The sequence below is a fragment of the Gallus gallus genome, chromosome 1, assembly GCF_016699485.2.
Source record: "Gallus gallus isolate bGalGal1 chromosome 1, bGalGal1.mat.broiler.GRCg7b, whole genome shotgun sequence".
Lineage (NCBI taxonomy): Eukaryota > Metazoa > Chordata > Aves > Galliformes > Phasianidae > Gallus > Gallus gallus.
Genome location: NC_052532.1, coordinates 72966084 through 72980249, shown reverse-complemented (window position 1 = coordinate 72980249; position 14166 = coordinate 72966084). Strand labels below are relative to the sequence as shown.

General features: G+C 37.0%; 1 protein-coding gene and 1 long non-coding RNA gene across 13 annotated transcripts in view; one reads left to right on the top strand and one right to left on the bottom strand.

Moving 5' to 3' along the window:
- CCDC91 (coiled-coil domain containing 91) overlaps positions 1–6474 on the bottom strand; it is a 205671-nt gene extending 199197 nt beyond the window's left edge. For 5 of the 12 annotated variants that reach the window (XR_003071495.3, XR_005845031.2, XM_015292434.4 and 2 more), the window contains exon 1: positions 6394–6431. Coding sequence is in view for 2 of the 12 variants with exons in the window: in XM_046909473.1 (XP_046765429.1) it covers positions 6394–6441 (48 nt within the window). In the remaining 10 variants the exon portion in view is untranslated. Of the gene's footprint in view, positions 1–5708 lie in introns of all 12 variants that reach the window. The other 7 variants (XR_003071497.3, XR_005845022.2, XM_040660693.2 and 4 more) reach the window with 3 other exon arrangements.
- A 47-nt stretch (positions 6475–6521) lies between these two features.
- On the top strand, positions 6522–12554 carry LOC107054297. The gene is made up of 3 exons (XR_001468445.4): positions 6522–6840; positions 7815–7886; positions 8382–12554. It is a non-coding gene; the product is annotated as an uncharacterized LOC107054297 (long non-coding RNA).
- The last annotated feature ends 1612 nt before the right edge of the window (positions 12555–14166 follow it).

Sequence of the window (14166 nt, the reverse complement as noted above, 5' to 3'; positions counted from 1 at the left end):
TTTTTTTTACATGCAATTAAAAAATTAAAATGACAAAAATAGAATTAAATATATTTTTGCAGTTCCTAAAAATCACTATTAACAGTATTAATGAAATCAAAAATTTACGAAGTCTGTCACAGGGAACAGTGACAAAAAGTACAACTTCTACCAAAACAAACTGAAAATTGTACTCCACCATTCTTTCTTACAGAACAACTACTGATACTGTGAGACAAAATCTATTCTGAAAATGGAGTCAGCTCACCTCAATTAGTACAGGGGAAAGAATATACTGAAATACTTGCCTTTTTTTTTTTTTTTTTTTTTTTACAGTTTCTCTAATGTTTTGTCATAAAGCAATGAAACAACTGGGACAAACTTACATAATCACATACTGCACAATCATGCTACCCTGACGTTACAGTTCCTCTTAGCTGCTGATCTAAAGCCAGGGGAAACCTTATCTGTTCATGCTTCCAAAATCTTAAGCTTTGTTCAACATTAAAGATGCGTCCCATGACATTACATGGACCATCAGAAAATTCAGAAGCCCAATTCCTCCCACACAACAGGCACCAATATACCATAATCTGTAAGAATATACTACACTCAGTGAAAGCACAGGGCAATCTCAGCATAATTTCTACTACTGTAAGTATATTCTTCCCAGAACGTAACAGTAATACTATCATATAACTCTGCAGCCAGGCTTAGCAGGTAACTCCTGTCAGAGAGGACTTTAAGTTATAGAAAGCCCCAAACAGTATCAGGAAAACCATAGCTGAAATTCTAGCATCCTCCCCACCAGTGACACTGCCTATGTCTAGATGTACTCCATGTTCTATTACTCCCAGGAACTGTTACATTTGCAAGGAGAGTATTGAACTAACAGTCCATAAAAATGAGGACCAAAGTCCTACAACTACATTACTAAGAAGGCTGCTTCCTATTTTGTTATGTTGTCTCACAACATCAGAGGCAGATATCAGTGGTATGGACATCGATGTTGAACTTTCATGCCAATATTCCTTTTTTTTTTTTTTTTTAACCATGAAACAAATGGCAGCAGAGGGGCAGTGTGACATAGAAGTAGACATGAAGCAAAGGTGTGCCACTAAATTCCACCATGTAGTAAACATTGCACCCATTGACATTCATCAACACTTGCTGAATGTTTATGGAAACTAAACAGCAGATTTTAGCACAGTGACATGGTGGATGCTGCATTTCAGCAGTGGTGACGGCAGATCACTTCCAGTTGCCCAATTTTATTATTATTATTTTTTTTAATACAAGAACAGCGTGCAGGGTCTTGTTCATCGCCAGCAAAAATGCATAGCTAATAGGGGTGACGGTTGGGAAGCAGTGTTTTGAAACTGAGAATTTGCTCTACCAAATAGTGCAGTCTTTGTATCTGTTGTAGTTTCTACAGAAATACATAGGAGGCATGACTTCCTAAGCAGCCTATATATTAACTTCATATATTTGCAAAACACATACATATTACACTTTTTTTTCAGATGAGCCTAAAAGCAAAACACAATACATGCATTCCCTAAAATTGTCCTTGTATTTTTGCATTTATCTGGTTGAAACAGATGATGGCCAACTGTTTATTCTTCGGCTCCTATTCAGACTGATAGCATATATACATCCTTGGCCAGTGTTGTTTTAGTGCATAAAATAACTAAGTTAAAAACCCTTAAGAATACAGTAATTCATAATAACAATTCTTTATTACGTACCAAAACTGGGGAAAAAAAACAACCAATAATCATACTCAAACATTGTTTTCAACATCAGCAACACCACTGTGAACTGTTTCTACCATGAAGTACGTTAAGTCCCTTTTTAATTTCTTGGCTGATGTAAAAGCAACAGTTCACTAACACATTCTGGGTCAGTCTCAGAATTAATAGTTTTCCCAGTTGGAATAATTTGCTTTTTGAATGTTTTGCGTTTTAAAATGCTTGAGAACCTTATGTCCTTTGTTTACAAACAAATTATTTCTTTAACAGGATCAGTCTTCAGTCCTAATTTCCAATTGCATTTTACAGACTACCAGCAATCTGGTCTCCAGTACAAGTTGCTCTCCCTTATAGTTCAAAGGGAAGATGAATAGAAGCAAGAATCACAATTAGGAAACATCCTTGCTACCAGCATAACTATTTTAACTAGTTTTTCCTAAAGAAAAACAAAAACAGTAACAAATAAAACAAACAAAAAAACCCACCACACTGTAGCAGAATCACATAGTTTACAACTGTGCACAAAGATTTTCCATCTTTTCTGGAAGGTCTGTACTAAAGTAGAAGTAGTAATATGCCCAGGAGTTTGAAGGTAAGAGAATTGGACAATACCCAACTTACATTTCACTGTATCTGAAAAATTACCTAATAAATATTAAAGTATCATACAGTGTCAGAAAATAGCTAAAAGATTAAAATTTGGTTATTTGATCAAGAAAGTACTGAATAAATGAAAACTGTATTTTCAAAGTGTTACTGAAGCCGGTAGTGCTACCCTATAATAATACTCCTGTCTCAGTTTTCTATAAACTAGATGAAATCAGATTTTTTTATTCTAAACTAGCACAATGATTTGAGCAAATGTGTTTTTGTCACATGAAAGTTAGAACTTCCTGGAAATGTAATAAAGGTTTTATTTTATAAAGACTAAAGCTAGCCATTTAAACTATAGTCGTTTCCATATTCTTAGCTGAAATTCATATAAATGACAAGTAATAAAAAAACAATTCATTGTTTAAGTGATCACAAACTGATTTTTCTTCAAAATGTTCAGCACATGGCAGCGAGTATAAAAATCTGCTCAAATGCATACAGGCATTAGAAATAAGTTTTTCTTTCTAAGAATCCAGAATACTTTAATAATTATCATGTCCATTCCTGTTTCAAAGGCTTGAGAAGTTTACTAGACAATACTTGCAACAACACCAACATGAAACATTAGCCTTATATATGCAAACAAGCTAAGACTGACCCATCCCGCAACCAACTTACGAAAAACTTCAGAAGAGTACTATTACAATGCCAACCTTATCTATTTGGGAATGGCCATCGTGACTTGAAAAAATAAATATAAATCAAGGAAATTAATTCACTTATTTTTACTGCAGAAGGTTGCTTAAGAAAGAATTGTATGGATAACTTAATTCTACTGCTCCAAACATATTCTACACACCCTAAGTCCAAATTTTCCTTTTTAAGACATCACTGAAGCAGTAAGTAGAAGGCTGAAAATTAATTTCATTCATTCCAAAAATAAGCAACTTAAAGGGCAAAAGCCAGCTATCTCATAAAACCAAAATTCATCTCAAACTCTTTCAGAGGAAAGAATACAATTTCCACTGTATGCTAAGAAATTTGACAGTCTATGTTATTCTACATTAAGAAAATTACAAATAACTTAATTCCTTTATGTTAAAATTACACCACTTCTGGAGACTGAAGTCTGGAAAGCAGGTACCATTGCTTCAGTGATATACAGGGAATAAAGAGATTATGGCTGCAACAGGCATTATCAGAAATGCTAAAGCCTAAAACTTTTTATTAGCACAAGTGACGGTTATTTGCATATTAAACATAAATTTTATAAAACAGAAAAATAACTCTTGCCTTCAATTCTGATGCATTCTTCTTATGATAAATATGTAAGTAAAAAAAGAGATTAAATGTAACAAGGGTTACATTGCCTGAAAACCAGCTTGCAGCACATTCTAGATAGTCTACCACTTACAGTATACTTGAAGGCAGATTTAATCTGAATGACTTAAATTTACTGTCTGCAACTCAAAACCTCCATACTAGTGAAAAAGCTCTAGGCAAAAGAAAAAAATATAGCTGAAAAATAACATCAAGACTGGTTTAACAAGAGGCTTTTTTCCCCTCTGTTATTACGACCAAATTACTTTTATCTAAGTAGAAAGATCTTCCTTATACAGGCATTCAAAGGAACCAAAAGTTGCACAGATTGACAACAGCAGATTACAGAACACAAGCATACCAGATCCCTGCAGAATGAAACAACCACCTTGTGAATCTACATGTACTCAAATAACATGAGAAAGAAAAGTATTGAAAGCTGTAAAGATTCACAGAAAACTTGTTTCCATCATACCACAAACTTTTTCCATTTGGTGTTGCAAGCCTTCCTGGAAGTTGGCTTTCAGGAAGCCAGGAGGAGCCAAGCCAACTGCTCAGATACATATCATACTTAGATGCCTTAGCAGTTCTATAAACATTTGGAGAATGCCAGTTATTGCCCTTAGGACTGCCATCCATTTGTTCCTCTGGACCAGAAATACACATTATAGCATAACTGTATTTTGGCACTCAGAAATTATGTAGCTATCATCCTGAACATCAGACTGACACCACACAAGCTGCTAACGCAGTCTAGGGAACATTATTTTCATCACTGACCTCTGGCTGTAGTTCTGCCACCTGGGAAGAGATATAAAGGACCTGGTCTACAGCATTCAAAGACAACCAGACAACAACCAAGGAGTAACTGAGTACAGAAGTACTTAAACTGCACTCAGCGTTCTAGTAAAGACCAATCAGCATCTCAAAATCAATGTGAACATCACAGATACGAACAGGTCACCAGGTATAATCAGTTTCTATTTGTTGCTATATCCAGGACGAAACAAACAGGAGGGAATCCTTCAACTTCATTATAGCAATGGTCAGAATAAAGTTTTTGATGGAAACATATTCAAAAGTGACTATTTTCATGTCCACTGTCTCAATTTGGCGTGGAGAAAATCCACACACCTCCTCAGGTGAGCTACAATAAAATACCACCTTAGCTTAAATGTAGAAGAAATCAGCATCTGGAGATTGTAATGTTCTATACTAATAGCAGAAGGCATTACTGCTGAGGCTATGCACAAAAGCACATATGTTTGTGTCCTATATTTAATGGTTTTCTTTTCAAAATAGAGTAAAATAAATTTGCACCACATTTTCAAGCATGTTTTTAAGAGGTTGAGAAAGGCTATATTCTATTAACTGAGCATTCAGGCATCCCTTGTTTGAATGCAGCTGTGATTATTTTTTCCCCACTAGAAGACATCATCTATCCTATAAACACTCTTTGAAAACGATCAGCAGTCTACTTCCTGTATTAGTGGCAGAAAAGTTGACATCCTAAAAAAAAAAAAACCCAAAATACCAGTACACTTGCACCAACACTTACTCAGACACCCAGATTAGGTATATGGAGGCAGAAGAAAATCATGCAGTGAAGAAACATGCAGAAGAGCAAAATACAAAGAGCAGGAGAAAAGAAAATAGCTACAAGGAAATGAGAAGTATAAGTTATACAACTCCACATCAACAAGTCTTTAAGTACCATGACAGTGCAGTCAATGGGCAAAACGAATTACTCAGACAGAAAGGATAATTGCATACAAAATAAATTACAGCCTGCTGAGGAGTGCTAAAGCTGCATACAGAACTCATGAAGGAACAAACTATCCCAGACCAAAAGGTAGAGCTAAGATGCTGAGATACCAACAGGAGACACTCAGACCTATTATAAAAATGATCATATAAAAATTAGTACTAAAATGCTCAACGACTAGATTTATAGAAAAGTTTTTAGATGCCCAAGGATTCAGACAGATATTCAGAAATACTTCAAAACCTAACACCCTTTATACAAACAGATATTAAGTACATAGACAGCACTGAAAATCTTACTAGATATTTCCCCACAATGTAAAATTTCTGGTAATGTTGCAAACCTTGGTCACTCAGAAGCAAATGGGCAGAGGCCATTTCTAAAGCTCTGGGCTAAAGAACTACCTACAGGACACTCCTTTTCACTGCCACCAGTTTTCCAGTGCAGAGACTGGAAAATGCAACAGTTCCACCCAAGTATTTTTATAACCTTCTCCTGAGTATTCCCATAGCCACATGCCCACAGTGCACGGCCACCACTAGTGGTATGATCGGTGCCCAGGTGTGCCAGGCCCTCAGATAACGCGGAGGAGAAACGAGCCGGCGGCACAGCAAGTAAAGGTAGGCCTCAGAAGAGAAGCATCTACAGCAGCCCCCGCGGTTCCACTACCATAGGCAGTAGCCGGACTAAGTGGCCCAGGGAAGGAGAAGAAGGCGAGTGGGCCGGAATTAATGGCTGCCCTTCTCTAGGCTCAGCCAGCGCGAGCAAGCTGCCCTAAGAACGCCAGACGGAATGTGGCTGCCACATCCCGCCTCAGTCGTATCAGCGACCGCCCCCATCAGGCGCCGGCACAGCCGTTAGAGTCCCTGACGTCCCTGACATCCCCAACGCTCCCGCGCAGGCCGCGCGCGCAAAGCGAGCCACTTTGTTCTCTACTCGTAAAATCTATCCCCCATCCGCGAGCCCCATACGCTGCGGCCTCACCCGGATGCGGATTTCACGGTCGTCTCCGGCCCGCCCCCTTCTCCACATGCGCGCATACGCGATTGCTCGGCGCCGTCGGTCTCTGATTGGATGCCGGTGCGAGCACGAGGGGGAATCAGCGCACTGCCGGGGCAGGGCACAGCGGCTATAACGGGCGGAATGAGCCGTGAGAGTAGTCGAGCGTGTAGTAGTTATTTGCGTCTCCGTGTACGTGCTGTAGAAATATACTTGTGCTTGGAACTGTGTGCGAAGGGTACTTCTGGCTCCCCGATATATCCCTCACTCTTGGCCTTTGGTTCTTTAGTTGCAATGTGTTTGCTCACCCTGTGTGATGACCTCCTCACCTCAAGTTTTAGTATCAAGTTAGAATCGGTTACCTTCTTCATCCTCGCAGAAAATAAATCAAGAGCTGACTGGGCAGTGAAGACCAAACCACTCCTCAGTCTGGTAAGGAGATAAGCTTCCAGGTACTCCTTTCTGTAGCTGCCATAAAGTGCTGAGATGATATGGCATAAAGTTACAAAAACTAACGTGCGAGATCAAAGCCATCGTTGACATTCCATAATATGATAAATCAATTCTGAGCCCCCCTGTACGAAAGAAACGTGGACATACTGGAGACAGTGCATCAGAAGGCCTCCGAGATGGTTGAGGGTCTTGAGCACCTCTCCTGTAAGGAGAAGCTGAAAGAGCTGCAACTATTCAGTCTGGAGAAGAAGAGAGTCAGTAAGGCCCATAAATTCTTGGCACTGAAATAGTACACTGCAGTAATTTACATATATTGTACTACATAATGAAAAGCAGAAAATAAGGTGTTTTAGGCTTTATGTCCTACTGCACCTGACTGCAGTGTATCCAGAGGTGGTAGCAAAACGTATTTTATTTGTTTGGGGTTTGTTTGTTTGTAAATACCATGTACACCTCTGTAAGTCTTTTTACAAATTGCTCCATGCACTAGAAAAAAAAGATATATTCATACACGTGCCTGAATCACTATAAAAATGGAAAGTTTGAAGAACACTTCAAACATTTATCTTCAACAGACTAAACCAGCAGTTCTAAGGACTCTTGTTTTCTGCCTTAGTTAATTTTCCACTGCAGTATTATCCCAGCTAAAGACCATTACATACGTGAATCAAATTGTAGAGTTTATTCTTGAAAGTATGAAAGAAAAATTCATAAGAGAACCTTTTCATAGAATTATAGTCTTTAGGGTTGGAAGGGACCTCTGAGGGCCATCTAGTCCAACCCTCCTGCAATGAACAGGGACACCACAGCTGGAATTGAATAGTCTATACTAGTATTTGGGCATTCAAGAAATTGAATTCAAGAAATGGATTAAAGAAAAATATGGATTAATATGCAGTAAACCTTAGGTATTCTCTCTTGCCTCTCTGTGACATGTTCCTTTTCATTTTTAGGATTTGCCGTACTGTTTTTGAATATTCTGGGCAAAAAGCCAAGAGAAAGTAGCTCTTACCAAGTTAAATTAGGTAATTGCATTTTCACTGTGTTTTTAAAGTACAGCTGCATCTTTTGGGTTGTGAGAATTAATATATAATATACCTTATGCTTTTTATGTAATGGAAAAAATCCCTTCAAAATTAGCTTATTTTATCTACTTTGAAAATCCATAAAAGCAAACATATTGCTTATTGTATTTTTATTATTATTACTTTTTCCAGGTTTAAAAGATAGTAAATATTAGCAGGTGTCTCTTATATTTTCTGTATCAGTGTTTGGTAGAAGAGAAAAAAATCAAATCTCTTTTTATTTTGATTTTCTATTATTAATAGGACTAGAGCACTTATTAATCATCATAATTTATAATCACAGAATTGTAGGAGTTGGAAGGGACCTCTAGAGATCATCTAGCCCAGTCCCCTGCTAAAGTAGGATCTGTAAAGCAGGTTAATTTTTAATTTATTTTTAATTATAAGCATTTTTAATTTATAAATATTTATAAGCATGGTAAAATCCTCTCTCAGCTTTCTCTTTTGCAGGCTGAACAGCCCCAGGTCTCTCAGCCTTTCCTCATATAGGAGATGCTTCAGGCACTTCATCATCTTCAGGGCCTTCCGCTGGTCTCTCTCTAGAAGTTCCCTGTCTTTCCTGAGCTGAGGAACCCAGAACTGCACACAGTACTCTGGATGTGGCCCCACCTGGGCAGAGCAGAGGGGGAGGATCATCTCTTTTGATCTGCTGGCCACGCTCTTTTAAGTGCACTCCAGAATACCACTGGAAGATAGAAGACAAAATTATTAGAGCCAGAATTAGGCTCCTCAAGGCCTAATTGAACAGATTCCAAGGCATACACTCTTCTCTGTTTACACTGCAATTTTTTTTATTTTCACCATTGCTTCCTGTGATGTCAGACTCAAGCAGTTGCACTTGTTATTTGAAGAAGACTGGGGAAGAACAGAAACCTCTCAAAGAAAGGGAACCCAAAGGTGTTTGGCAAAAGAAGTTCTTCTTGTCCTTCTAGTACTACCTTTCTTTATATTCCGCATCACATGAATATAAACTCACTGTAAAGCTTTCTAGGTATGTACAGGCATTTGAAACAGGATGGTTTGTTAGCCTTCGTATTTCATCTCTTGTTGGCTGCCTGAGAGTCTGAAAATTTATCTTCCATTCCAGCATAGACTATGATCCAGTGTGTATACCAGAGTACTTAAACACTTCTGCTCATTAGCTCCCAGTATTTCTTCAGGCTCACTTCACTGTTTTGAGAAGAAATTGTATTGTCAGCACAGTGTTTTTCAATAATGTTTTAATGATATGAAATGTATCAATTAAAGATGACATTTACTGTTTTTTTTTCAGTGCTGAGAAAATGACACCACTAGAGCCATTTTCTAAGTAACTGAAGAAGATCAACTAAAATAAGATTGTAATTTCATTAGGTAGATGCACAATAAGATTACAGTATCTTGTGAAGTTCCTAAAAGCTTACAGTGCAAATAGTAGCTAATATTCTGAGACTGTCTTAGTTTCCATAAAACTTGAGTATATGCATAGTAAACTATTATTCTAGAAAACAAATTAATAAACTATTAAATGTATCTTTCCTTGATTTAAAATGCTCAAAAGTTTCTTCAAACAGCATGCAAAAGAGTCTTCTATCCTTAATTTATGTATCATCATCACAGAAGAGGAAGGCATTCACGGTACTCTAAACCAGCTCAAAAAGTAAATCAAATATTAAAGCATTGTGGGTTTTTTTCATGTACAATAATATTTAGATTATGCAAAAATCAATTTCAATATCAATTCTGTGCAGTTCAGGTTAGTGTAACACAAGCCTCTGTATCTTATTGTTTGTTGGTTTGTTGTTTTTTTTTTTCCTCCACCTTGAAATTAAGTGGGAAAAGTCCTTTACGTCTATAATTTTCCAAATGCCTGTATTTTGTGGTTTTCATGGGGTCTGATGTGGTTTTGTTCTGATAATCCTCTTCCTTACTGAGTTGTCACACTAGCCATGGAAATACACTGTTATTGCTGAATTTATTTCAGCTTTTAATTCAGCTGACTTGTTCCAAAATAATTTTAAAAATCTCCTGAGATATTAATGTCCTATTATTTTAAGAGCGTTTCCTACTGTGATGTACCCCAAGGAAATAGAACAGTTTTTTTCTTGGTATCTAACTATCATTTGTTGGATATCCTGATTCAGACAGACCTTCAGCAAAAATTGTTGATGTTCTTCAAAAGCTACTGTACTTTGCTAAACTGACAGACAAAGAAACAAAAATGCCATGAGAAAATTAATTTGCCTCACTTTCAGACTCACTAAGCCTGAAGAGAATAACGTAGTAAATCTAAATTAATCAAGGAAAGAAAAAACTGGATGATGAAATACATTGCAAGCTATATACTTATTACAGATTTTTAAAGAAATCAGGAAATAGGAGCTATATAGGAGGCTTATATTTTCAACAGATTGAATATAGCAGTTACTAAAAGAGTGGTTGTATTTGATGACTGTTTTCAACTTCAAACCACATTTCCCCCTAGAGTTTTATGAAATATGAAAAAAAAAAGGACATTTTTTAATGCTTAGATTACTGGAAAATCAGATGTACAATTGTGCTGAATTAATTTTGAACCATTTTAAGAGTAGAAATTTCTTCATTTGGGTGAGTGATATTGATATTTCTCCTAGCTTGCAAAGTTTGTAGAGACTCCTGTCAGTTGTGGACTTTTTTTTATTGACCCAGCCATACATATTAACTTTAGGTGGTTATGAATAAGTTGGGTAATGTCAGCCTCTCTTACAGCAGTTTGTGTGGCATGAAGCTGTATTTCTGGTCTTCCAAATCAAACACTATATGTAGTGCTATTGGAAATAATACATTAATTTTTTTTAGAGAACTAAAAAGTCTGTTGAACAAGCATTATTTGAAGGTTGATATGGATTGATTTACCATTATTGAATGCCATAATTAACCTGAAGTGCTGACCTCCTTACTGAAGCAAATTAGTGATACAACTATGAAAAGAAGTATTCGCTTTATTTGTTTTGGAGAAGATTGAAACAGTGGGACATAAGGCAGTAAGCTTCTTTATAGCATAGAATCATAGAATGGTTTGGGCTGGATGGGACATTTAAGATCACCTAGTTCCAACTCCACCTGCTATAGGCAGGGACACCTCCCTTTAGACCGGGTTACTCAAAGCCCCATCCAGCCTGGCTTTGAATGCTGAACGTGGAGGAGGCATCCACAGCCTCTCTAAGCAACCACTTCCAGTGTCTTACCACACCTACAGTAAAGAATTTATTCCTAATATCTAGTCTAAATCTACCCTAGCAAAAGGAAAAGGGGAAATGGTTTTAAACTGGAAGAGGGTAGGTTTAGACAAGATATTAGGAAGAAATTCTTTACTGTGAGGGCGGAGGCTGTGGATGGCCCCGTCCTAGAAGCACCTGTTTATAGCAGGTGGAGTTGGAGCTAGATGATCTTAAGGGTCCCATCCAGCCCAAACCATTCTGAATCTGTGAAGGCTGAGAAGACAGAAATTCAGGTTTAAAAGAGTAAACTATATGCAGACTCATATCTTCTAACTTCATTATTTACTGGACAATTACACTGCTTTAGTCTACCAACTTGCCAATGAAGCCAAGTTTTGTTTCACTGAAGTCAGCAGGAAAAATCTTGACTATTGGAACAACTGCAATTCATACTCTATGCTTACACTCTACAATATCAAAAACGAATGCATTTCACAGTTTGAAATTTCAGGCTGTTTCTCTGGGTGTTTTTTGTTTGCTTGTTTGTTTGTTTGTTTGGGTTTTGGTTTTGTTCTGTTTTTCCAGATTTTAGCAAAAACATTATTGTAAAAAAACAAATTCATATTTGAAAACATGATGTTTTTCGGGAAAAAAAAGCAAAAAAATCAAAGGTATTTCCTTTCTCTCCTTAGAAACTGACATACATTAAACATACCTTCACTTTTTAATAAAAGTTGTCACTCATCATCTAGACTTCTAATCTGGAATCTAGTCAGATCACAGTGTATTTTACATTACAAGGAAAGGTTGTATGTCTGAATAATTTAAGCGTAGCTGGTACCTGCTGAAGAGTCTTCAGAATAAAAGCACATTATATTTTTTCAACATTCTCGTTAACTTAAAAAAAAAATTTAAAAAAGGAAAGTTGTTCATAGACAAAATAAACTTCTCAAATCCATCTTAAACATACTGGAACACATTAAGCAGACGGACAGATCAATACCTTTAAAATTGTAAGAACAATCTGAAACGTTTTGCTGTAAGCTCATTTTCTAACAGTTTTACCTCGTCCTCTTTCAAATGGGACTGATTTTTAAAACTGCTTCCTCCACATTCAGCATTCAAAGCCAGGCTGGATGGAGCTTTGAGTAACCTGGTCTAGAGGCAGGTGTCCCTGCCTATAGCAAGTGGAGTTGGAGCTAGATGATCTTAAATGTCCCATACAGCCCAAACCATTCTATAATTCTGTGGTCAAATATGTGTTGGTATTCTACTCAAGTATCACACTCTACCTGCAGTCTCAAGAATCATGCAGTCCTGAGCGTACAGTAAATTAGAAACACTCTCTTTACTAACTTTCTCCAATTGCTACAGCTTTTATTCTTCTAAAATGATACAATGCTACATGTTTTTTTTTGGTTGGTTGGTTGGTTGGTTGGTTGGTTTTGTGTGTGTGTGGGGGGGGGGGGTGTTATAGTTTTGTCTTGTTTTATTTTTGTTTTGGAGGGTGGGGGTAAATATTTGTCCATACTGCGTTGTAAATCATCTTTTTGTATTTGGGGTTAGTGATCTGTTTTTCAACTACCTTTTTCCAAGTTTATTTGATGTGTATGTTAAGTGCATTGATATAGGTCGCAATGCTATGCTGGAGGCTTCTTTGTGAAATCCTGTTAAAGTACTGAAGACAGATTTTTGATTCTCATACTCATCTTTTAAAATCATTTCTTGTCTACATTTGTGAGAGCAATTTATGTGCAGTACTCTCAGTTGAAGTCATATTTTCCTACAGTATTTTAGTTTCCCTCATTTAATGTTAAAATGAATAAATATTTGAGTTCATAGAAATTCTAGAGAAAACAAAATTGCACAAAGAAATCACCTAGTTAATCATGGTAAACTGCACAAGTGCTGGGAGTTTGTTTAAGCTCTGAGGGAAATGTCCAAGTCATTTAGAACCATACTTGCAAGACCTTTAAACCAGTCGGATATCGTCAACAAGAACTATGGCTGTGTTCTTCAGATGGTGGCTAATGTACACAATTCTTTTTAGGATTTAAAAGAGTGACCAAACAAGAACTATAAATTTTCTCCACACCAAGTTCAAGAAAGCTGAACTGTGTCCAAAACAATAGTTTTTGAGGACAAAAGTGTAGCTGTTTGAAAATAATTATGTTTTTCCCCTTGGCTTTCTTAGAACATCAGTATTCAAAACATCCATGGATCATTCTGAAAAATAATAAGTAAATAATCAGTACCATCTCAACAATATTGCCAAAATCTGTAAAGTTAAGCATTAAATCCTGGTTTCTTGAAGTCAAGCTTTTTGGAAGTAAATTCAATGATACAATAGTCTTCTGAAGGTTTTTAGGTCATCTTCCTAGTGTTTTGCTGTGTTGTTGGTTTTCTACATTTATTTCAGTATTTAATAAATGCACACAAAAGAAGACAGATTTTTAAGTACTACTGTATTTATCTTATTAATAAGGTCTTGTAGAGACTTCTCTAGAAACTAGAGAGCAGTTAAATCTTAATGATTTATTTACTGATATATTGAATTACTGAATCATTTACTTCTAGTACCTCTACTCAGGCTACCAATATTTGAAGGGTAGGGCTTTACCTTGGCTGATAACCAGAGCTTTAAAATAGATATGATGGGGGAAGGGTGTGTACTTCCAAGTAACAGAGAAGAGCCAGGTGACACCAGATGGTCTAGAACACTCTCTTCCTTGCCTTTCTTCTCTGACCAGTGTACCTGTAGAACCCTTGTTATTTTTCACATCCCTCACTAAATTCAGTTCCGTCTCTGCTTTTGCTTTCCTGATCTCATCTCTGCATGTCTGTATGACATCCCTATACTCTTCCCAAGACACTCATCCCTGCTTTTGCTATCTGTGTATTTGCTTCCTATGCAATGGTTTGACCAACAGGTCCTTGTTCAGTCATGCTGGTTTCCTGCCTCTGATTTCTTATGCTGTGGGACAGAAAGCTCTGGTGATCTCAGAAAGATGTCCTTAAGGAACTGCCAGCTCTGTTCTGTT